We start from the raw sequence: 25,317 nt of genomic DNA, 5'->3' as shown, positions 1-25,317 counted from the left end.
CTGGCCCTCTTCGCGTTCCATTGCACCGAGTACAATGAAAAACAATGAGGACGTTTTATTTTTATTAATGGCAGCTTGATTTTATTTTTAGCTGAAATACATCGACTTGATATTGCTTAAAACACTAAAACTTTGAATCTATCTTGTAATTTGTGTAAAATAAATACGAATTATCTACTATGCGATGAGTTTATATAAAACTGTTATTTTAAAGGGACGCTGCTCTCTAGCGGCTGTACTAGGGTATTTTCGTTATAACGCAACAACAGGCGCTCATTAGGACAAAATGTAGGTCTTGGGGTAAACGATCTTAAAACGCAGACTGCATATTCCTTCAGTGTCTAGGATTTTTCGCAAATGCAAGCGGCTATTTTTTTTTCCTTATGAGTGCAGGACCAAGACGTTTGACGGCAGTCTGTCGGAGACACACGACGTAAGCAAAGAACCTAATACGAACTGCTGCGTCAACCGCGTTTATTGTGTTCAAATGGAAATGTCCACGACCGGAAGTCGTCGTATTTGTCTTCACGCTTCGTAAGTACACATTTCAAAGCGAAATGTGTTAATTTGGAAAAATTATGTAGTGGGGTATACTATCTTAAAACGCAGGCTGCGTATTTCTTCTGTGTCTAGGATTCCCGCAACAGCAAGCGTTTTTTTTTTTTAATGCATGACCTAGATGTTTGACGGCAGTCTGCAGGAAACACACAATGTAAGCAAAGTCCCATATACGGACTGCTGCGACAACCGCGTTCATTGTGTTCAAATGAAAATGTCTTCGACCGGAAGTCGTAGCTTTTGGGGAGTTTGTTGTGGTCCAACGACGCTTTGTTTGTTATCTACACAATCACTTGGCATGCACATTTCAGACTGAAATGTGTTAAGATAAGAAGAATTAAGTTGATTTAAGTAGAAGCCGTAGGTTTCAAAGAAGTAAAAAACGAAACCGTTGAGCAGAGGATTATTAGCAGCCATGCATATTTGCAGAAGTAAAACACAGCATACAGTGCGTTTACTTTCGAGATAAAAGCTTTTTGTTTGATATTGTATTTCGAATTAACGACCGTTTCGGAGAAAGGAAGTGCGCAACGCTGCCCTTACGGACATAAAGGGATTTAACTACCTTGTATTATGATTTAACTACCTTGTATTATGGAAATAAAAGATAAAGAAGAGGCCCCCTGCTCCTCTGGGATTAACAGTAGGGCTAGTTTGAGTTTTACTGCGAGCAGAGGACTGCACGGTCTAGGTCTAGGATGCATCTCTTCTCCTGTCGCCACTCGAAGACTATCGTCTCTCCGAAATAGGGATCTAACACTAGGGGGTGCCATGAAGAAAACAAAGGTAATTATAATGGAAAAATAATGTGCATAACTGCTGTACTTTCCTCGCGCTTGGAGCAATGGGTGGGCATCAGGGGCGTGGCGCTCGAGTGGTTCAGGTCATACTTGGCTGACCCTACTTTTTATGTCAGCCTTGGTGACTCTGTGTCCTCCTCTGGTCTCTCGTGCGGGGTTCCCCAGGGCTCGATCTTTAGCCCTCTCCTGTTCTCCCTGTACTTGCTCCCACTTGGCTCTATATTTAGGAAGCATGGTATCTCCTTCCACTTTTATGCCGATGACAGCCAGGTTTATGTCCTTCTTAAAAAGAGGCACACTTACTCGATCGCTACATTATTTAAGTGTCTTGACGACATAAAAGCCTGGATGTCATTGAATTTTCAAAATTTCTTTGAAAAGAAAACTGAGGTGATGGTTTTTGGTGGCTCCACTGGAACACCCCTTCCAGACCTGGGCTCCTTGGCCCAGCATGTTAAACCCACCATCACCAAGCTAGCAGTAAAAGTCGATGCAGAGCTCAAATTTGACAACCAGATCAGGGCGGTTGTCAAATCGAGCTTCTACTATTTGAGGCAGCTGGCCAAAATTAAGCCAATTCTTTCAAGGCAGCAGTTCGAGGTAGTTATTCACACCTTCATAACTACCCGGCTGGACTACTGTACATTTCCCCCATTTTAGCTTCACTTCACTGGCTGCCTGTACATTTTAGGATTCATTTTTAAATCCTTTTATTTGCTTTTAAATCCCTGAACGGTCTTGCCCCTCCATACCTCTCTGAGCTTCTGCACCCCTACACACCTGCTCGCTATCTCAGGTCAGCTGATCAGCTGCTCCTGAGAGAGCCGCAAACTAAGCGAAAGCTCAGAGGAGACCGTGCCTTTGCTGTTGCAGCCCCAAACCTTTGGAACAACCTGCCTCAGCACATTAGACAGGCCTCCTCCCCGCCTGTTTTTAAATCCCTTGTCAAAACCCACCTCTTCTCCTTGGCGTTTAACATTTAGTAAGACAGTGGATTTTTACTTTTATTTTATTACTTTATTCTTTTATCCTTATCATTTTTATTCGTTATTTCATTCTTTTCATCCTTCATTTTATTCTATTTTTGACCCTTACTCTCTCTATTTGTCTTATCAGATTTAGCATTTATGTCTTTGAGCTGTTGTGTCTGTTTTTACAATGTTTTTTATTTTCTGTACAGCACTTTGGTCAGCTGTGGGTTTTTTTAAAGTGCTTAAGAAATAAAGTTGGATTGGATTGGATTATAAATGCAATGTCTTCAAAAAATACACTCGAAATAGCAAGAATAATCCCCTATTTGTGGTTAGGCTTCAAGCCCTGCCAAAATTTTTAATTTTTGCCTCCCCTAAAGTTGCATGTAGATACCCCAAGATACTTGTAGATGCAAAAACAGTACTTTAAGCAAAACTCTACAACTCCCTTCACTGTGGTTCATGTGCATCAAATCGCCACAGCTTTAGTGATAAAGCACTTTTTTTACTATAAGCCTTTCACTTCAATTTGCGGTAGTTCCTCGGAATCAAGTTTGTTTCAAGATTGTGGAAAAGTACTACTTTTGTCTAAAAGAATTTTCTTCTTTATGTCAACATAAATAAAATTCCTTGGGACGAAGTTGTCAAAAAATGGTACCAAAGTAGTATGTGTAAATCCCTCCGCAGCATGTAATTTTCCCACAAGCATGAACAGTTACAATTCTGGGATTTTTACGTGTTAATGACAAAAAGAACTCATTGTTTTTAGAGTCAATTTGATATTTGCCTGTTAAAATGGTAGTACTGTAGTCCTGGGTGGAAATTAAAGGTTACACTTGATCACTTGTGTGCCAGTACTAAGTCTACTCTGAAAAAAGTAGTGTTATAAAAACAGTTTTTTGCTTTGACGGCACAGTGTTTTGGCTCATAGACATTTACTGGAAAATACTATAATTTCCCGTTTGGTGTGTGGGTATGCCCTCCTGAGACCTGTTTGTGTTCCAAGCGATTTCAAAAGTTCATTTTCATTAACATTTAAAGTCATAGTTGTCACATATAATATGTTAGGCAGGATTCTATAAAAAAGTATTCCTCTGTACTTTTTACATACAGTTGTTTAATTTGACTTTTTTCTCGTTTCTCCCAAGAAAACATTTGAGCCAAACGTCAATGCTGTGAGGAAAATAAAAGATGAGTAAGTGGTCATCATTAACAATTGCATTTGAGTTCAAAATTATATGACAGTACATTCTTCTCATGTTCCGTAAGTAGTTGACATTTTCCCACTTCAAAAATGTCTAATTCCAGAATAAAGGAAGACATTCAAGCGAGCCCCAAAAGAGAGAAGAAACAGAGAGATGATAGAAGAAGAGAGACCAGAAGCAGGAGGAAAGAGAAGCCACGGACTATCCAGTCTCACTCCATCTTTGAACAGGGTCCTGCTGACACACTGCGGAAAACAGGTTCCATGGCCATTATATGCAGTAGCAACGTGACATGATAAAAAATGAAATAAATCTGTCAAAATGCAAAGTGTGCTCGGAAAGGCCAATTCAACTTGAGTACAGTTCGGAAAGGATTTTGAAAAGCTGATAAAAGCATTCTGGAGAAAGTGAGCCTTTTGTGTGGAGGGGAAAATTGTCTATTTTTGCAATGTTTTTGTATTAAATTGAATATCTGGTTCGAAAACACCTTCAAATTATCAGTAAACCAATATAACTTCATAATTTCTTAAGTTCTCACCTCTTCCATTTCGTCTTCTACTCAGCGAACCCCCTTCTTCAGAGTTTCAGTTAAAAATATCCACCAATTTCAGGGCATAATTCCAAGACGTCAACGTGTCAAAATGTGTGCTATGTTTCAAATGCCGACTTTCTCCCAACAAACGTCATTTAAGTAGCGCAGATGTAAGATTATTGGTGAGAAAAGCAGTATGTGTGACAGAATCTGTCATGTACCTGTACAAAAACAATCACATTTTTTTGAGTGAATTTATTGGTTATACTGTATTTGTAAGCATTTGAAGTCCTCAATCCACGTGTTTTTTGGGGGATGGGGGAATCCAAAGCTGGTGGCCATTTGTCACATTGCTGTATGATTCAACGTTTTGTTTTTGCTACATGTTTGAAATTTTTAATCTTGCAGGCTGGGTTTCTGCTCCAGAAGTGTGTGAGCCCACAACATTTCCTCAACGCAAACTTGTCAAAGATGAACCGCAAGATTCTGGTGATGAAGATGAGCTACTCAGAAAACTGCAGCGAGATGATGTGAGTTACTTATTTTCATTCTGAGTCGTAAGGGCCTTTGTAAGTCAACATTGAAAAGAGAAAATACAGAACAGTTCTGTACCTCCTTTATCAATATTTTTTATATTATTGTCTGTGCTTCCCCCAGTTTTTATGTGATCCAAGTTTAAGGAATGACGCCAAGCTGAAACCTATCCAGTTACCTTTGAGTCAGACAAGTTCAACAAGTAAGAAAAACAACATCTACATATGCCAGAGGTGTTCAAGTAGTAATATTGGAAGATCACATGACACTGCCTGACATGAAAATACAAATAACAGGCATCAACAATAGTGATGCTGGGCTAACGGGTTACTTTTTCCTGCATAATTAATGTGACTACTTTTCTGTAGTCTATTTCTTGTCCATTTTTGTTACTTTTCTAATGTTTGGCATTAGTTATAGTTATAAATGTGCTTCAAACCTGCCATTGCAATTTTAGGAAGCAAAACAAATAAATGTTCTCTGTAGCAATGCCAATGACTAGGAATTTTCAACGTTTAAATCAAAAGCTCACACTTGTCACTCACGGTGCAATGTAAAACTAGTAAGAATAGTAGATACGGAAAATCACCTAATTATTAACACATATAAAGCCCACTAAAGTCTCTAAAGAAATAACTATATATAAAACAACTAATAAGGATACTTATGGTAGTTAACATACTGTAGTTTTATGGGAGTAATCAAATTAAGATTCACATCTCATAACATTTTCAAGATGCAAGTAAGTACAGTGACTATTTTCAGTTTGTGAAGCTAAAAACAAAAATATGATGGGTTCTTGCAGAGTCAACATTATTACGTTCACAGTTTTAATAACAGTGTCAGAAAAACAAAGGATAGGTACGCATTTAATGACACAAGATTGTGTCACTGCTCCTAAAATTTAATCAGAGGTGGGCACTTCATCAGCACTGACGGACGGTCCGTCAGTCCGTCACCGACGTACGCCCGTTTTGCCGCCGGGCCGACAAATGACAGGAATGCCCCCCCAAAAAATGGTGCATTAAAAATGTCGAGATTGCAATTTTCTTCCTTCCTTGTAATCGTTGGGATAGACATTACGTCAGATGTCTGTCAACCCACCACGGCCCTTTTTGCTTACTTAAATATAATTCACCTAACTTGCATGATTATCTGCTATGTTGCTGCATTTTTATAGTACAAACTGCAATCACCCTGCAGTCAATGTGACAGTCCTCACTTTACAGTACCATCAAGCAGTGGAGAAACATTTTCAGTTGCGTGAAGAAACTGGGTTGGTTCAGTTCACTACTTGTCATTCACAGCTATAACACAGCTGATTTATTTGTACTTGCTCCCTTTCTTAGTCCTAGTTTCAAAGACCAAAACTCATACTATACAGTTTCGCTGACTAGGTGTTAAAAGTTTTTGTGTTGTTTTGCTTTTTAAATATGTTTTATATTAAGAAATTGCTTTTTGATAAGAGCATTCTGGGATGCGTTTTCACTGCAAGCGGTCACTCTTTCAAGCAACCAATGGATTATGCACCCGAATACTTTCTCTGATTGGCGCTTGGCCAGCAAATGCAAGAGAGAAGTTTTTTTTGATTCCCTAATCAAAGCCTTTTTTTTGTAAATTCAACCTCGGAAATATTTTTGTTTTACTTGTAGTGTATGTGACAGATTTAATTTAGACACATGTTAACAAAACCATCTTCTATAGTTGTAGGGCCGGCATGGATTAGAACTGACATCCATCATTTGAGTATCATGTAAATCAGGGGTGTCAAACCCAATTGAACTATGGGCCAAATTGTACCCCTAGTTTCTGACGGAGGGCCATTATGACTGTGAAGTCGAATCCATTTTAAGTATGATCTTCATATATTTATCTAGTTTTCAGATCAGAGGCCAGTTAAAAACTGTTCCAAAAAGGGATTGGTAAATAAAAAAAAATGCTTATAGTTTCCCCCAAAATGTTTTTATAATTGACAAAACTTGAAATTTAGTCATAAGTACAGTGGGCCCCCGGGTTACGAACTTAATCCGTTCAGCGGGTACGCTCGTATCTCGAACTGCTCGTATAACGGGCAATCCAAACCCATGTTAATTCGTGCAACGCGCGCAAAAGCCCTAGGTAAAACCACCGCGACTGTACACATATATTATAATTGAGTGACATAATCTACTGTAAATTTGCATTAAATCATAAGTACAAAGGAAAAATGGCTTTTACCTTTGGAATGACGTGACTTGAGCTGGGTGGAAGTGGAGGGGAGCAGAGACCATCGCTCAAAGTCAACACGGCGAAGCAGACATGCTATTGGTCTTACAGTGTCACAGTAACTCTTTCAGTCAGGGTGCTAATCACGGAGATACTAAAACATCATCCTCTTATTTCTTCCTTTACCGCTGCTAGTAATTTTGGAAGCTATGTCTAACAGATAAAGTTTGCAAAGTCTTCACAACATTCCTCCCTTCCGTTTTTCACTCATTTTCTCTCCTTCCTTCCATCCCAACCAGCTGTGCCATCAAGCTAGATAAAGGCGTTCGGCCAATAGCATATCGGCACTTCTGTGATTGACGTGTGACGCCGGCCAATAGCATCTCCGTGAGTGAGACCGGGTGACCTTAATCGACCAATATCATATTGGCATCTCCGTGACTGACTGATACTTATTCGCACTTTTTTTTAAACGGTTGGAATGTATTGACAATTAATTTAAAAAAAAACACATTTAAACCAATGACAATTCTTTGTCCTGCAATCTGCACATTTAATTTCATGTCAGCTGTTTTTCCCTTTAGCTGTACAAACACTACACTTAAATGGTAATATATTTACACACCGTGACTGAGACAGTCACTGTGACGTTGTAAGAACAATAGCGTTCACGTTGCTGCCACAAGTATCTATTAAAGGTTTAAATGACGCACCTGCTGATTTTGTTGACGCAGTTAAGCGAGAAACATATTCACATACTTAATGGCCGGCATGTCGGATTGCTCGTAAGGCGAAAGGTTTGTTCGTAGGTGGGGGACAAAAATCTCCGTGATCCACGCTCGTAAGGCGAATTGTTCGTAAATCAGGGTGTTCGTAAGCCGGGGGCCGACTGTAAGTCATAATTAGCATTTTGCGGGCAACATAAAATGATGTGGCGGGCCGGATTTGGCCCCCGGGCCTTGAGTTTGACATCATGATGTAAAGCATGATAATGCCTTCCAGTGGACATGATTGGTAATTGCACTCTCATCCACTGCATTCCTTCAGATGTGGGATAATAAACATGTTGGTGTACAGTATTATAGCCTAGGGTTGAGCCCCTTAGCTGGCTTTGTTTTCATGTTACACTTAGTGTGCTGTGTTTCAGTTGCAGTGTAACTGTAGAACCACGGACATCGAGTTAACTTTAAGTGCAAGTACAAAAACAGAAAAAAAGAATTAGTATGAGTGCAGACAGATATAGACTAGCACCTGACGAATGACAGACCAGAAAAAAAACCCTCAAATTTCACCCTCTAGTATTGGCAGAAGGTTGGCCAAAAATACACCAACGGACTGACGGATTACAATTTCATCTGGCTTGAAAAAAATGACGGACCGACGATGACGGAAAGGGGGCGGACCTCTGACGAATGTCAACCTAGCAAAAAAAAGTATGTTACCCACCTCTGACTTTAATCAATACATCTACAGTCTGCACCAACATTATATCTGCATCCACACACAAGGTGCATTATAAATGTTGAATTTTTCCATTACAACATTAATGGTTAAATATGTCAAACAAAACTGCTATCCTTATCCCAAATACATACATACATATGTGCGTACGTACGTACAAACATACATGCATACATACATAAAAAAAAAAAACAATTAAAAAAAAAAGGTGATTTAAAAAAAGGTGGAATGTTGGCTACTGAAAAAGTAGTTTTTGAGGCAAAAAAAAAAAAAAGAAAAAAAAAAGGTTTGGGCACCCCTGTTTGATGCGAAGACCTTAATATCACATTCCCATTACCTTATGTTACCCTGCTGTTGACTCTCGTTTTTTTAAAGCAAGCCAAGAGAAGCCTCTTCATTTCAGCGAACCATCCAGTGGCCCTCAGGTTAGAACAGGCCAAAACAGAGACCAGCTACCTTTGGTGGAGATACTGCAGGGTCTCCGCCTAGCTGGCAAAGAGGAGCTCTTCTTCATGCAGTTGCCTGACTGTATGCCAGTGAAAGCACAAAAAGCTGAGTCCAGTCCTAAACCACGATTTGATCAAGTTGTCAAGGACAAGACATCTCTGCATGGGAAAGCACAAGTGAGTCCACACTGGGTATTGTGGTTTGTATTTGTTTACAAAAGAACACCCTAAACACACCAAGATTAAAACAGCTGCAAACAAGAAATAAAAAGTAGTTTAAAAAAAGTGTAAAAAACAGGCAATCACAAAAACCATGGATGCAAATTCAAAACAAACAAAAAAAGTTAAAAAAAAAAAAGCACAAGATGAAAACAGCTGCAACAACAAAATATACACACCAATAGGGCAAAATATTGAACAATCATACCACAGGGATTGTAAACAAAAAAGGAAAACCTGTATGTCCTTTATTTTGTTAAATAAACATTGCTAATGGCCTTACTACCTTGAGAACTCCCAAATTTCAGAAGCTAAGCAGGGTCAAGCCTGGTTAGTATGCTGATGGGAGATTGATTGGGCCTCTCAGGACTTTGATCTGCAGGGAACAAACCTCAGGCGCATCGGGCCAACTGCCCAATTGCCTTAAATGCCAAATGGTCTTACCTAAAAAATAAAAATAAAACATAGTGTAATTTACAAATGGGAGCTTCTCACTCTGAGGAAGTAAATACTATCGACGTGACCCTTGTCACGACAATGTTTACAGGAAAAAAAAAAAAAGATATTAAGGAGATTAATGTCATACATTTCTTTCATGGTACAGTTTATTTTAAAGCATTGACTGGCCTTCTCAAAATGTTTGGCTGTCTTACTTCAACGGAGTTTATTGACAGGCAGCGCATTCCCACGTGTATTTCAATGAACTCCTGGCCTAAAAGACTAAAAAACAGATCTCTTTCCCATTCCCAATTAGTTACTGCTTGGTAAATGTGTCTATCATGCCACAATCCTGAGACATCCTTTGTAAAGGCTGTATATCTCATTTATTCGAGTCAAAAACATGTTAAAAAGCAAAAAGCTCAGGAGATAGGCACCAGCAAGCCTGCGCCCCTGTGGGGATAAGCGGCTATAGAAAATGGATGGATTTTTTCCACTTATATTTGTTAGTTCATTTGTAAACAAAGTGTAATTTTACCTTACCAACCTTACCATCCTTGTTTTTAAAACCTTTCAAGGAGTCCCCTTCAGTAAAGTGTTCACCTGTGCTGTCAGAATTCCAAGAGGGATTTCTGGGTAAGCTCCAAATAAGAAAGTCCGGAAAGGTGGAGATGAAGTTGGGCGATATTGTCATGGACATCACCGATGGAGCCGCTTTATCATTTCTCCAGGTATTTAAAGATGTGTAATGCTCTATTTCATTACCACTATCAGAAAAGCACTAATAAATATGTAAACACTATGCAATTTTTTTTTTTTTTTTTTTTTCCAGCAACTGGTGTCAGTGAATCTGTCTGACGGTAAGACTGGAGACATGATGGTGTTAGGAAACATCGAACGTAAACTGGTCTTAGCTCCAAATTTTCAAACATTGTTGGAGCAATCCACACACCAGCAACAAGATTCCTGATATTTCGTCAGCAGCAGAGATCCCAGATCGCATGATTTATGTTCATTTTTTTTTTATTTTTTTTTTGATCTTTTATATTGCTTGGAATGTTACCTTCAATAACAAACTGTCATTGCAACCAACTGATTATGAAGGAAACAGTGTTATTCAGTTTCCCCCTAAATTCTTTATTTGTATTATATTGATATTCTGTTTGTATTGTACAACCCTCAAAATACTGAATTTATGACCCCCACAAAAAAGTTCAATAAGTACAGAATACTCCCCAAATATAAGACGCTTTTTTTCCTCCAAAAAATGAAGGCCCAAAGTATGTGCGTGTCCTATAAATCAGCCGTCCCCAGCTGCTGCTGCTCTAAAATCCACATCATCCTTCTCACTATGTATGTAATATCAACAGCGGCCTGAAGCAGCACCAAAAAAACAAAAATCAAGCACAAACGCATGAACTGTTAAATTAAATCATTTCCACAACATTATTTCGGGTGCAGCCCACTTGGCCTGGTACCAGTTGATCTGCGCACCGGTACCGGTCCATGGTCCGGTGGTTGGGGACCACTGCTTTAAATGGTAACTTATAGATTGGATTTTATTTTTATGCAACACCATTTGAGGAAGATTTATCTGTCAGCCACATAAGCCAAGTTTTGATGCACGGATGTGCAATTTTTTTATCGGCCATATTCAGTGAGACGAGCCAGAGGAAGGGGACGTCCGTTGGTTGTTAGCATCAAGTGCCTGTTGCAGCTAACAACAGTTAGTGTTAGCTGAGGTTACAGCAATATTTTCAACAAAAGAAGCGGGCAGACCGAACCAACGTCCGAGTCCGTCCTTGTCCCCACACAGAAAATATTACAAAAACCGAGAGGATCATGTAAAAGTTATAACGTCACCATTTGATTCAATTAAGAGTGCACCGGTAGGAGCACACTGGAGGGTGTGAGATTTGACTCGTTGATTTTGTACGGTCATTTGACATATACATACAATCATAATCAATCATTGGTGAAACATGGATGCTGCTCAACTTTGGGTATTTATGGTCAAATAAACTTGAACTGCATTGCGGGGGAAAGTTTAAAAAAAAAAACTTGTGTAGCACACGTTCAACGTTAGGCTGGCGAAGTGTTTATGCACCGCTCACATTGTGGGAAATCTGAAATACTTTGCGCAACAAACAACTTAAAGATATGAACACAAGAAAATATGAGTATTACAAAAAAAAAGATTTTTTCTGTTTTCCTAGTTTTGAAAGTGTGTTGGTACAACTTATACACACTAACATGAAAATACCAGAACTTGACCCCTAAAATTAAGGGTGTGTCTTTTCCACAGGTGCGTCTTATATTTGGGAAATTATGGTTTTAGATAGCATCTGTTTGCTATGCTTGTTTTATGCTACTTACATGATATGCAAATGTAAAGTTCAGTAGTTTAGTAGTTAAGTGGTTATGTGTTGTCCCTTTTTTTTTTACTACAAATGTTTTTAAATCGAGAGTAAGCTTTGTATACAGTAAAACCTTGAAACAGTTATGTTTTAAGGGTGTGTCTTTTGTATAAGACACATCTTATACACAGGTGCGTCTTATATTTGGGGAATTATGGTATCTGATAGCATTTGTTTACTATGCTTAAATGTTTCCTCTACTTACTTACTTACTTACTTTACTATGCTTAAATGTTTCCTCTACTCAAATTCTCCTTTTTAGGGCAGATTCCTTATGGTTTTCATCTTTATATTCTCTTAGATGTCTGATTACATATTTCTGTACCCCTGCTTTTGACCTTGTTCGGTACAGATTATTTTTACTTAGTAATGCACAAATAAATGTTTGTTGTAAAGGTAGCATGTAACTTTTTCTGTGATATTGGAAATATGACCTTATTTTGCAACATCAATCATATTTGCAAAATATTCTGCAATTGTCTTCTGTTGGGCACTTCGCAAAATGTTTTTTTTTTTTTAGTCTGGTAATTTCCCCTGATTTTCGATGGGCTTTTGTTGTTTTTCCAATGTATTGTTAATGTCAGGTCAATGTTAAGTTTGATATAACAACAAAGTGGATGCATGCAATATTTATTGAAAACCACAATACAAAAGGACAGTGATGCCAGGTAATTTTCTGTGAATCTTAAAGAGTATATTTTTAGTTGGTCTTACCTAATACTGAAGAGTCAAACTAAACTAAACTAAAACTAAACTAGAAAAACCTAAAAGACAAAGTTTGATATGGTCCGTGAAATACGAATTTCTTCATGATTTTTGGGATGAAAGAGAACTGAGGCGATGCATACATTTTTTTTTTCTTTTTTTGTGGTTCCGGGACATTTTATAATGAAAACATTTCACAGTCAGTGGTGCATCTGCACAAGCTTATGTTACATTAAAACTAGTTAATAGCAATGATACAATTTCAGTCAAGTTGCAAGTCTTCCTCCCCGTCTTCCTTGTGTGGAAGATCCTGTCATGTACAGTACCAGACTAGTTGTGTACATCTGAAATAGAAAGGAATATGGCTAAACAGTATTGTAAAATGTCTGTTAGCGCTTACAAAACTAAGTGCAACATTCAAATCCATTCTGGGCCAATGCCATACTTAAGTCAACTTTTTTCAAATGCACATAGTTTGATTACGTTTATAGTTTTATTGAAAGATATTGTTTTCTATCACAGAAAGCATTATGCCAATGCAAATACTGCAAGATGATGGCAACCATATGCATTGCTACACTGTAAATTCAAGAACTGTAATTGTAAATGTAGAACATTTGATCTAGCCTTCTTGCATAAGTGAAATAAAAATGTATATACATACAGTACCAATGTGTTTCGGCAATATAGGAATTATATAGCTGCTCTTAATTTTATTTGTGCACAAGGTCTTTTTTGGGAAACTACTAACAAAGAAAATTTTACACAAGCATTTCCTTGAGAACATTGTTAGACTTAAGTCAGTGCTTCTCAAACAGTGGTGCGGTCCCCCCTGGGGGTTAGGGTTAGGGATGACCCCAGGGAAAATGATTTGTTTTTGCCAAGTGAAGCGTAATTGTAATAAAATAAGGATTGGCGTCTTTTTTTCAGGCACTTTTGATGCACTTGTTGTTTTCTGCTTTGGCAAACCTTTAACCTGTATGAATGCTGTTGTTGACAATTGTTGAAAGTTGGTTGATATTGCTTTTTCCTTCAGTCAACGTTGACCCCTGGGTGTCCGGGGATTTTTTACCAACCTGGCCTTATTATCACCCAACTTGGTCTGACTTTGAAAGGGCTATAACATCAAATATAAATATATATTTCCGTTCAAGCCCTGAAATGGTGGCATCAGCTCTATCCATACACAAACAAACACACGCACACACACACACATATATATATATATATATATATATATATATATATATATATATATATATATATATATATATATTTTTTTTTTTTTTTTGGGGGGGGGGGTGAAAGAATTGAGGCAATGCATACTTTTTTTTTTCTTTTTTTGTGGTTCAGGGACATTTCATAACGTTATGCGTTGCATGAAATAAAACACTTCCCTGCGGCAAAATAAAAGCTTTGCTTCAACATTTAGTTCTTGGATTGAAGCCTTTTGTCAACAAGTCCCACAATTCATAGCAAGAATTTGCATTGTGGGAGTCCTGGCTAAGCCACTCAATGAAGTCATTCAAAAGCTTGCGAATGTATAAAGTTGGCCACTGGTGCGTTGAGGTGTAAACACAAAGGCAGCCCATTTGCGAGTTGCCGTTGACAGGACTTACTCAAAAATCAGGGAAATGCTTGATAAGACGCCAGGTTATCAATATGTCCAAAATTGACAAGCTTTTCCTTTTTTATAGAAGTAAATGAACCCGACATGGGCTAAATTTGAAATCTGCAGGGTGTACCTCTCAACCTCCCGTTTGCAAGCATTGACATGTTTTGACAATCTCTGCAGTTTTTTAGCGTCCTTAGTGTTTTGTTTTTGTTTTTTTTCCCCGGTATGCTTTTCCTTTGACATCACACATCAAAAAACATCTAAAAGCCCAGGATGGGTCAAAATGTCCTCCATGGGTAAAAAAGGGTACAGTTTTAGGTATACAGTATTTATACATTTTATCTAGATAATATTATCTAGATAGGTCCACTTATTCATTGGGTTGTAACAACTTTGTGTAGTAAGATAATCAGCTAATATAGTATTTGCAAATTAATCAGAACTGTAAAAGACAGCAAAAGAAATGCTCTTTTTTTTAAATGACCCAAGTCTCTGTGGAAAAGTCAAAAGCTTTAGTTTGCTATTTTCAATTTTGGTATCTGCATGTGATGGCCAGGTGCACCAATACTACCATCAAGACTACTGATGGGAAACAATTAAAAAAAATAATGGTTTTCTATTCATTGATCGCTTTAATTGTGTTGAAACCTTACAAATTAGTCAATTAACTGAAGCCTATTGTGGCAAGACGGTAGACATTTATAGGCTTTCATTTTGGGTGAACCTTGATGGCAACGTTTGTCACTCCAAATGATAAACAAACAGAACACAGACCTTTCATCAAAACATCCATCTACAAGTAGTAGTAGTCTCCCACACTTTGAAGAAGAGATTCCAGTAGAAAACTAAGATTTAAGTCTTTTTTGTCTTCTTAACAGCTTTTGAGAGAACACCTTTTGTCGTCTTCTTGACAGTTCTTGATTTGGCTTTGGTGACAGGCTTCTTTGCTGACGCTGCTTTTTTTTTCTTGGCCTTTAAGGCTACTCCAGCCTTTTTCCTCTGGCTGGAAGGAGTCTTGCTTCTGAGCAAGTCTTCTCGTCCAATTTCCAGCATGTTGTCTTCCCATGACTTGATCTCATTCTTGTAGCGGATTTTATCATCCTCGGCCAGCTGTGTATAAACCTGGAATGTTGAACAAATTCATATTTGGATACTGGGCAGCTTGCTTGATGATGTGTATAACAATCAGCAACCCAAAAATTGCCTTTTGAAAGAAAAAAAAGAATGATTGTGAAGGCTAACAGATAATAAGTACAGTAGCATGATATAGTCGAGCGACACGTACCCTTCGGTTACAGAAGATTTTTAAATACAATGAATGTATTAAAAACTGTTCACACAAAAAAGTAAACATTACAGGCATATTGTAAGTTTACAAAAAGAATGTCATACTCTTGTGGCTATTCATTTCTAATATCCCAAAAGCCAGTCTCCCTCGTATCAGAATGGTTTGACCCAAAATGTTATATGCCACCATGCATAACCTGTCAGTCATGACAATGTTATTTCAAATTGTGTAAATGATTTCTTTGTGAAAACAGAGCTTTATTATGATATCAAAGGAGGACAATTTATGTTTATAATAACTTATGTACACAAATTATTATTTTTAGGTAGTCTTTCTATTTCCAAATAGTTCAAGAGAAACCACTCTACAAATGGAGTTCCAAAGTTTCAGTAATTAGATACTGTTGCCACAGCACAGTCCTTTTTTTTCCCTTTCAATGGCTCAAAGCCTTATAAAATAGCCACACTAGTGACAATTGGTGGTCAGATAGAGTCATAACAGCTACAATCATCAAAATGATTCCTTAATTTGGGTTTATATTCAATAGCACCAATTCATTCAGTTTTTCCAGTGATTGCATGATTGTATAATGGTCTCTCTTGAGCTATTGGGACAAAAATAAACAGAAATGCAAATATGTATGTATGTACGCCAGGGGGCGGTCTTCAACAAAATGGAGAGGCTTCTTTTATTGTGGATTAAAGAGAAGGAAATTGCCGGTGATTTGTTCTCCTTTGAGAAAAGTTCTATTTTAAGAAAATAAATAAATAAATTCTGCGGGTTGTCTCTGCTCCCCTCCGCCTCCACCCACCACCAGCTCAAGTCACGTCGCCCCAAAGGTAAATGTCATTTTTCCTTTGTATATTTATGTTATTTAATTTAACTGTACAGTAGATTATGTTACTAATTTTTAATATGTGTATAAAGTCGTGATGTTTTTACCTAAGGTTTTTGCACGCGTTGCACGCATTCACTAATTAACATAGGTTTGGATTGCCCATCATACGAGCAATTTGAGTTACGAGCATAGCCGCTGAACGGATTAAGTTTGTAACACGGGGGCCCACTGTGTGTGTGTGTATATATATATATATATATATATATATATATATATATATATATATATATATATATATATATATATATATATATATATATATATATATATATATATATATATATATATATATATATATAAAGCATTGCAGAATATGTAAATCTATTGTACCCTACCTGCTTTTGATTGCTGAAAAGATTCCTCCAGTCGTCCACCAAAGACTTCATTTTGGCCTAAAAGACACATGAAATCCTGTTATGGAATACATATTCACCCTGAAGAGTCAAGAAGCCACAAAAATACATGAGCAATGGGAGGGTTTGAGAAGCCGATGATCAAAATAATTAAGTAGAAGTACCATACTTGAAAATGCATATAAAACAGTAACAAATACATGTCAGAATTACATTATTGTATAATAATCTAAATATGCAAAGAATAATAAAACAAGAAGCAATAAGATTTATTGTTGGATTATTTTGAGAATGTAAGTTTACTTGTCAAATTTGGGATCATGCGAAGTGCTTCCTGTGTGATGTCATTGATAAAGTGCTAACAACATGCTAACAATGCGCTAACAACACTAATGTCAGACATGACAGCCCAAAGTGGTAGTGGTGATATTACATATGTGTTTTTATGTACAATGTTAGCTAAGGTCAATTTTATCTTTGTTAGTTCTACGGTGTAAGAATTGATGATGGGAAGTAAGGATGAAATGAGTAAAGATGACAAGTGGAGAACCACAGTAAACATTGGTACAAAAAACTTGTCTCTCATTTGTGTGAACGCCTGCATATTTTAAATTCTAGAAATGCATCACAAATTCAAACAAATACGGTAGACATCACGGCTTTTGATAACATTACATTTAATTCTTTTTGGCACAAGCATTGGGTGTCTCGTGTCTGGTATTATATGGCAACAATGTTGCCTTTTATATATAGAATTTTCTCTCGTTACGAGAGAAAATATTTTTCCACTGAGTCATTTCATAAACTGAATTTTTCGCAACAAGAGATGTTCGGAAGTTGAGGTACCACTGTATTCTTTAGTACTGACCTGTGCATTTGCACCTTTGGCTTCCATAAAGTGTTCGGACATAAAGATGTTGAATGGCGTGCGAGGACGTTTTGGCTTCCCCATGCTGGTTGCTTCCTAGATAAAATGTTAATTATATAAGGTTAAAATATTCAACCACTACTGTGACAGATTAAATGTGATATGGAATGATTGCTCATCAAATCTTCAGTCATCATCACAATGAAAAAAAAGCCCACTAGAATTCCCCATATACAAAGAAGCACTTATGTATAGGATGCACTTAATTTTAGGGTCAAATTCTGGTATTTTCTAAGTTACTGTGCATAAGACGCACCAACACCAACACACAACAATGTAAAAACTAAAGCAAAACTAAATAAATCTAATCTTTTTTAAATTCTTCATACTTTCTTGTGTTCATATCCATGAATTGTATGTTTGTTGCAAGTCAAATTAAGCATGTATCTGATTTCCCACACTGTGAGCGGTCAGTGAATGCAGCGCCAGTGCTCCAAGCATTTTTTTTTTTTTCCTCATGACGCAGTTCATTTTGCCAAATATATCCAAAGCTACGGACCATCTGTTTTCGATTAAGTTTATGACTGTGTGCATATACCAAAAGACCCTAATTAATGAACGAGTCAAATGGAATACCTTCCCGTGTTCACTAATCGGAGCACCCTTCTCCAGCTAGTTCAATTAAGAGTATCGAGGTATGGAGACATCATAACTTTTACATGATCCTCTCCGTTATAATAATATTCCTGTGTGTGGGCTGACCTTGTTTCAGTCTGCTTACTCCTTTTATTGCTAATCATGCCAAAACAACATCAGCTAAAACGAGCTGCCGTTGGCTGCAACAGGCACCAGCTGCTTTCAGCAACCCGATGTCCACCCTCCTGCTCAGGTGGGCAATTGCAGCCCTCGAAGGCTGGTGTCCTTCATGTTTTCCAGTTTTCTCTCTCAAACACCTGATTCAAGTTATTAGGATTATTTTCAAGCTCCAGCAGAGCTAGTTGATAAGCTAATGGTTTAAATCAGGTGTGTTGGGGGGAAAAAACTGGGAAACATCCAGGACACCAGCTCCCAACCCTAGCTTGTCCTATTATGGTAATCATTGTAAGTAAGAATTCAGTTGATATAAAAATGAGCATCTATGCCTCAAAACTCATCTTATGTGGCTATGAAATCAATCTTCCTTGAATGGTGTCGAATAAAATTAAAAAAAAAAAAAATCTAATTTTTAACTTACTGTTTATAGGACGGCCCATACTTTTGGCCTTCATTTTTTGGAGAGAAAAAAAAAGGGTGTCTTATAGTTGTGAAATTACGGCAATTAAAATTTGACTTGAACTTGTATGAGCAAGTTGTATTCCCCAGAACCACAGAAATTCCAAATTACTTTGAATCTTGTCAATCTGCTGTTAATTGGCCTTACCTTCTTTTGGCGAATGGCCTTCCTCTTGGCCATCCTCTGTCTCTTCTCGAGCACTTGTTGTTCAATTTGTGCTGGCGTCAACTGGGCCTGGTAGCGCTGGAGATCAATCTTAAACTTGGCCTTCTCCCGCAGGTATGCATCTTCAAACGGCTTCATGGAAGAAGGTTTTTTTTTTTTTTTAAGTTTTTCCCAGAAGCGCATTGTGGCGTAACGACTTGACTAGTCTACTGCGACCCCGCAAAACACAAGCTTGATCTGTAGTGCTGGGTGATAATATTGATATATCAATATATGATTTTTGTCATATTATGAATCGTGTTTTACAAGTAAATCATTCCAAGTGCTTCAAAAACACCACATTAAATGTTATAATAACTGTTGGAATGAGGCGACGCTCTAAAGTAAGGGTCACCAACTCCGGTCCTCAAGGGCACATATCCAGCATTTTTTCAGTGTAACCCTCCTCTGCTGCACCTGATTCAAATGATCATGATCGTGCTCCTGCAGAGCTTCCTGATGAGCTCATCATATGAATAAGGTCCAGCGGAGGAGGGTTACACTGAAAAAATGCTGGATAGTTGCCCTCGAGGACCGGAGTTGGTGACCCCTGTTCTAAAGTAAAAGTGCTGGCAGAGGAGAAGGGCAAACAGCAGAAAAAGAAAACTTCATGAGAGAAAGATAGCATTTCCTTCGTTTTTGCCGTTGTAGTCATATCTCCAGCTTCCGCACAATGTCCATGTCAACCGTAGTAAGCTCCTTTATGTGTTGTGAGAGAAGCACAATAATATTCGACTCCTACTCCTTATCAACGACCAGCCATATTAATGAGCAGTAGAATCTCAAGTTGCCTTTAATTCAAATGGGAATTTTGAGATCTCAAGTTTTGTTTTGATTTCGTTTTGTTTCTTTTATATGCAAAGTCATTTTCATAATATGAAGAAAGAAAACCTGTACAGAAGTGACTGTCTCTCGAGGTTTCACTGTATTTGATATAGTATAATGATAGAACTCTCCAAGATCTTTGACATATTTTTTCACCAACACGAGTGACGTCACATGTGTTTCGTTTACGGTTGAAGAGCAGAAATGACAGAAAAAGAAGAGTACAAAATGGTGTGCAATAAGAAGCACGTGTAGCAAAGTGTTACCTCTGTAATGACTACGACGCATTAAACCAAGGAAATCTTATCTATGTACTACCAAGTCAGCCTTTAACGATGTATTTATCAATCTCACTGGTTTCAGAGTAGTAATTAAGATGAAATACCTGTTTCTGCTCTGGGCTCATCAGCCTCCACTCATGTGCAATCTTCCTGATGGCATCCATTAGTTTTATTTCTGAGGGAAACAAGATTGTATTGAACAGATGTATCCATGTAAGCTTTGAATTCCATAATCCCCCCCCCCGCCTCAAATTCTGTGCATAACAGTCACTGTGTGTCTTTGCATCATGAGGTGATTGAAGATTCATATGTTGCACCTTACCTGGGTTCTGACTGGCAATGACTGGCTTCTGCTGCAAAACATATCTCATGTATCCATTGAGAGGTTTTTTGGGGGGGCCACTGACTTGGGTGGACAGACATTTCACTGGGTTCCTGGATGCAGCATGGGTGGCTCTGGTTGACCAAAGATACAAATACATATTACTGTTTAGTGTACAGTACGTATGTAGACGATTGGGACAGGGACAAGAAATGATTAGTCTGAGCATTAGGTTGGCTGCTGGCTTTCTCACCACGTTTGGTGGCGTGCTTTACCGTCATGCAGAACTTTAAAAAGCAGCCATTGAAAAAATAAATAAATAAAGTTATCGTGTTGTGCAGGGACAAGATACTGTATCTCATGCCATTCTCATCTCTGAGATCTTGTCGTATGGAATCATGTCCCATCGCTAACAATTACAGCCATCCATTATTTCTGTCTTAACCCTTTCACTCCCGTTGGGACAATGCGTCCCATAGCTTTTAAAAAAAAATGGCAGTGGGTATAGGAATGGTAGGAATAAAATGAAATGGCATCCCCGCGGTTCATTACACACCTATTACATTCTAGTAGCAACTTTTTTCCATGCAAAACAAGACAGTTCTGGGACCACTGTCAACAAGGTAGCTTGCCTTCTACAATATCTCCTCGATTAACCATCTAGTACTGCGGGAAATAAATTGATAATATGTGTTATATATGTGTGTTACTACAGAGTACACTGATTACTATGTATTGTTTGTGCTCATTTTCACTTCTCTAGCATGTTTTTTGTACAAGTATATGGGAAATCTATGGGACATCTATGGGACAGTAGTGGACCGTCAGGGCCAGCAAGGCCTTCGCTGCTGGCCAAGCATAACCTGACTATATATATATATATATATATATATATATATATATATATATATATATATATATATACATATACATATACATATATATATATATATATATATATATATATATATATTTTTTTTTTTTTTTTTTTTAATGTCTAAAATCATTCTCCATATTCTCTTCTTTTCGTGTCATATTATATCCACTTGGTTATGCTCCTTCTGGTGTTGTAGTTTTAAGTTGGAGATTTTAGCATATTAGAATTCAGCTAACTGGTGTCGCCAGGCTGTATGTAATCTGCCTGCTCCTGGAGGTGCTAGAGCATTCGCGTCAACAATTGCGGGCTCCTGCGCAAGCGCAGATGGATATGTGAGCAGCCCATATAACTTAATAGACAGCTGTAATAGCCAACAGAGTCATAAGATCGCCATCTAGAGGCCTCACATTGAACGTGACATGAGTAGATGCTCACTGCAGGAAGGCGGTGCAATGCTCAACAAGGTAGCTACGCGGTGTTGGCTTTGCCTGAGTGCTTTAGAGGCGTAGCGTAGCTATTAGCTAACCTGTCTCGACTCGGCCACATTTCTGACTGGGCTAACAGGGGTGTGAGCTAACCCTGGCAAACATTTCTGCTGGGAATGGCTTTTGTTTGCAAAGGATCAATTTGGTGTTTGGAACTGCAATGGATTTGCAAACTTCAATTGTTTAACCGAGGCAGCAACGAGACACCGAAGCACGGCTGGACACACGCACAACGGTGCTTTTAAAAACTTATGGGGACATCCGAGTGAATTTACAGTATTGTACATCTCAGTTCGAAGGTAAAGAGAGCTCCTCAATGTGCTACGGTGCTTTTAAAAAACGTTTAGGAACACCCAAGTGGATAAACTGTACATCTCAGTGCAAAGAGAAAGCTTGAGCATGAAGATGTCAAGAAAAATCGGGAGATATTTAAAAGACTGATCAATTGTGACCACCGTTTGTTTTGGTGAGTGCAAGCAAATTCCTTGTTTATTGTTTCATTTTTAATATGTTTGTGTTATTTTATTTCATTCATATTCAATTAATATGGTTATCGGTTACATCGGTTTATATTTAAATTTGCTGATTGGTGATCATGATTGGCCCCAAAAATCCTGATTGCGCAAAGCAGGAATAAAGAAAAATCCCGAGGCGTATTTTGTTTTGTCAATACAATTCTAAACTATGAAAAATCCAAACTATGATGAGAGGGCAATTAGTGGACTGCTATATTTTAAAGCAGCCCACAGAGTACACTAGAAATTACATTTACAACCAATACATTTGTTTTAAATTAAGAAAAGCAGTTGAAATATGCAGAGGCAAACTAACTATCTACACCTAAACCAGTAACTTTTCTCTTATTAACACTATGGTGAATATGTATAATTTTTACAAGCAAAAATGGTTTCCTCTACTTTCTGCTTAGTGTCAAAGTTAAATTTGTGAAATATTACACAAATGTCATCTTACGACAGATTACTCCAGTTTTGGTTCTGATCTAGTGTCTGCTACTGCTAAGTGAAGGAACTGATATTTTCTTGTAGGTGACAGGAACTCTTACTGCCACAAAATCTTGTGGAATACTAAATGATTTGCCTTATAGAAAGGTGTCAAGTTAGAAGTATGTCAGTTAAAACAAATAACAAAAAAAACATGATTTTGCTTGATTAAATTAAAAAAAAACTTTCAAAGTGGTCCTTTGCATCCATCTATTTTTTTCTGTATGTGATCCTGGGAGGAAAATTTTGTAGACCCCTGGTGAACTGATAACTTAAAATAAGGCAAGGTATTTGATAAACGCTGATACTTGATTTCAGTACTTGTCCATCCCTATTAAATTCAAAGAATCAACAAATCATTGGCAAGGTCAGTCTAATTTCTAAAGCTTTCTACCTGGTGTTCATCACTCACAAATGACATAACCATCACACTATACAGTATAGGGTACTATGTAATTGAAGGACAGCACAATGGCATAATTTTATGACATCAGAAATGATTTCTCATTTCAAATTAGATTTTTGTTGCACCTCTAAGCAGTTCTTATGTTTGAAAAATATGTATTTTTGAATACTATTAATTTATGAAATGATCTGTCATTTCACACACGATATGAAATATATGGTCCAATGCAACAAAAAAAAAAACAAATCCTACGGTTCTCTATTATTAATATAAATAATCCCATGCATACTTTTAAATGAACATTTTTTGTGGTTGGAGTATGCAGTGGTGTAGAAGCACCCTTCATCTACTACCCCACTCCTAGTCAATTGCAAATATGACCCAACAACAAGCAAATGCACAAAGATCAATTTAAATAACGGCCCACAAATTCCAAGTATGATTTCAAGTAACAATGTTGGCAGAAACCACACTCAGGTACTTGTACAACTAGGTAGAGAGTAATACTGCATTAGCAATGTAAAATAAAGTTTAAGTTCATTTTTTTGTTGAGGGTCATGGAGAAGAACACACTTGCATGCAGCATATTAGTACAACCAATATATGGGATATTGGATGGTGTGATGCCAATTGTAAAAGTACTACTACTAGAAACGAATAGAGGACAAAGTTGAAGCAGTTTAGCTACCTTGCCAGAGTGCTTGTGCAAGTGAAGACACTGAAAGACTTGGCCAGAAGACCCACACTTGCTGTCATTAGACCAAATGGAGCCATGTCGGTGGAATTTACGACGTCGGACGGATCAAACAAAAATAGTAGGATGCTCGAACAAATCCACGGCAATCGTATACTAATGCATGCGGTATCCGTCAGTGATGCACAAAGCACACAAGTAGCACGGTAAGCTGCAGCAAAAGGCGCCTTCAGTCGCCCGCTGGTGGATTGTGGGTAAAAACACATATATAGTATTTTCTGCCGCTACCTACTGGACTGGAGGGTGAAATACAACTCGGTAGAACGTTTGCTGAGGATGGGGACCTAGCCGACCCACGCATACCGACAATTCGCGTATAAATGACGCACATTTGAAATGATTGTATTTTTTTCAAGCCCATACAAAAATTGATAAGCACCAATAAGCGTTTCCCATGAATGTTGATTAACTGTGTAAAGTACTTTTTGTAAATGGTCAAACTGTAAAACGGGTCAATTTGACCTGGTGTTAAAGTTCAACTGGCTCCCAGATTCGAAACATAATAGGAGGGTTAAATGGGTTATATTTCTGGCAGTTATTAGAATCATTCTTTAACTTTCAAGTTGACGTTTATTTATTCAATAATTTCTTGTTGCGTTTGCAGCTTCAACATCCATTTAGTACTTATTATTTTGGACACAATATTAGTCGTTACAAGTGCAGTCCAACTCTTCCGCAAGGGTTTTCAAGCTCTTCTTCTGTGGTGCCAAAAAAAGAGTGGTTTAGAAAAAAATAAAAATAAAATTAAGGTAAAGTGTAAAATAAATGTCTGCACGTTTCGTGGTTTCACGACGTGGTTTCATAACAATTCTTTATTATTGAAACAACACAATTTAATACAATGCAAAAAAAAAAAGAAACATCAGGGGATATAATAAAAAACAGTGCAACAAAATATTAAACTTTTTTAAGTACATACCTTGTAGGGTTGAATGGATTTTAAGTTATTAGAAAATTTTATAACTTTAATGTATTGTTTGACTTCATTGATTAAGGCAGAGACTTTCGGGTTTTTGAATGGTAAATCTGCATTTGTGGCTATTCCATTTAGTTAAGAGTATAATGAGATTTATGATGTAAAATTGTTTATTGGTTTTGGTTGAGTAGTTAATGAAGCCAATCAATACGTTTTCAAACCAGAACAAGTCAGGGTTAACATATTATGAAAACGCAGACACTAATCCACAATCTGGTGGAGAAGGTGCAAGACCAAACAAGTGGAACATATCTTCAGGACATTCTTCTCATAAAGAGCGGTTTCTATCTTTGTCCTTTTTGAATCTTTGCAAAAAAAAACTTTAGAGGGGTAAACTGTAAACTATTTTGAAAGATACTTCCTTTACTTTATTATTTAGCATATATCTAGCAGGTAGTTA

General features: G+C 37.6%; 2 protein-coding genes across 5 annotated transcripts; one reads left to right on the top strand and one right to left on the bottom strand.

The window, feature by feature from the left end:
- The first annotated feature begins 265 nt into the window (after positions 1-265).
- LOC148409247 (DNA-directed RNA polymerase III subunit RPC4) lies at positions 266-13,483 on the top strand. 4 transcript variants are annotated; one of them, XM_088439458.1, is made up of 9 exons: positions 266-433; positions 1,308-1,344; positions 3,478-3,524; positions 3,638-3,792; positions 4,475-4,596; positions 4,724-4,802; positions 8,642-8,889; positions 9,948-10,100; positions 10,202-13,483. In XM_088439458.1, the coding sequence occupies exons 1-9, from the start codon at positions 384-386 to the stop codon at positions 10,337-10,339; spliced, it is 1,029 nt and encodes a 342-aa protein (XP_088295584.1). In that variant the 5' UTR covers positions 266-383; the 3' UTR covers positions 10,340-13,483. The 4 variants fall into 4 exon arrangements, with proteins under 4 accessions (XP_088295584.1, XP_088295585.1, XP_088295583.1 ...); XM_088439459.1 differs by having other exon boundaries at positions 274-534; XM_088439457.1 differs by having other exon boundaries at positions 274-1,344.
- Positions 13,484-14,718: 1,235 nt separating this feature from the next.
- Positions 14,719-24,117, bottom strand: tfam (transcription factor A, mitochondrial). Its single transcript, XM_088439461.1, has 7 exons — positions 23,876-24,117; positions 20,419-20,552; positions 20,201-20,271; positions 18,934-19,083; positions 17,514-17,609; positions 16,628-16,684; positions 14,719-15,228 (listed from the first exon to the last, which is right to left on the bottom strand). The coding sequence occupies exons 1-7, from the start codon at positions 23,959-23,961 to the stop codon at positions 14,959-14,961; spliced, it is 864 nt and encodes a 287-aa protein (XP_088295587.1). The 5' UTR covers positions 23,962-24,117; the 3' UTR covers positions 14,719-14,958.
- Between the last annotated feature and the right edge of the window lie 1,200 nt (positions 24,118-25,317).

The sequence above is a fragment of the Hippichthys cyanospilos genome, chromosome 17 (assembly GCF_059441005.1).
Source record: "Hippichthys cyanospilos isolate Australia breed blue-spotted pipefish chromosome 17, RoL_Hcya_1.0, whole genome shotgun sequence".
Classification (NCBI taxonomy): domain Eukaryota; kingdom Metazoa; phylum Chordata; class Actinopteri; order Syngnathiformes; family Syngnathidae; genus Hippichthys; species Hippichthys cyanospilos.
Note: the sequence above shows the minus strand (reverse complement) of the source record. Positions and strands in the feature narration are given on the sequence as shown.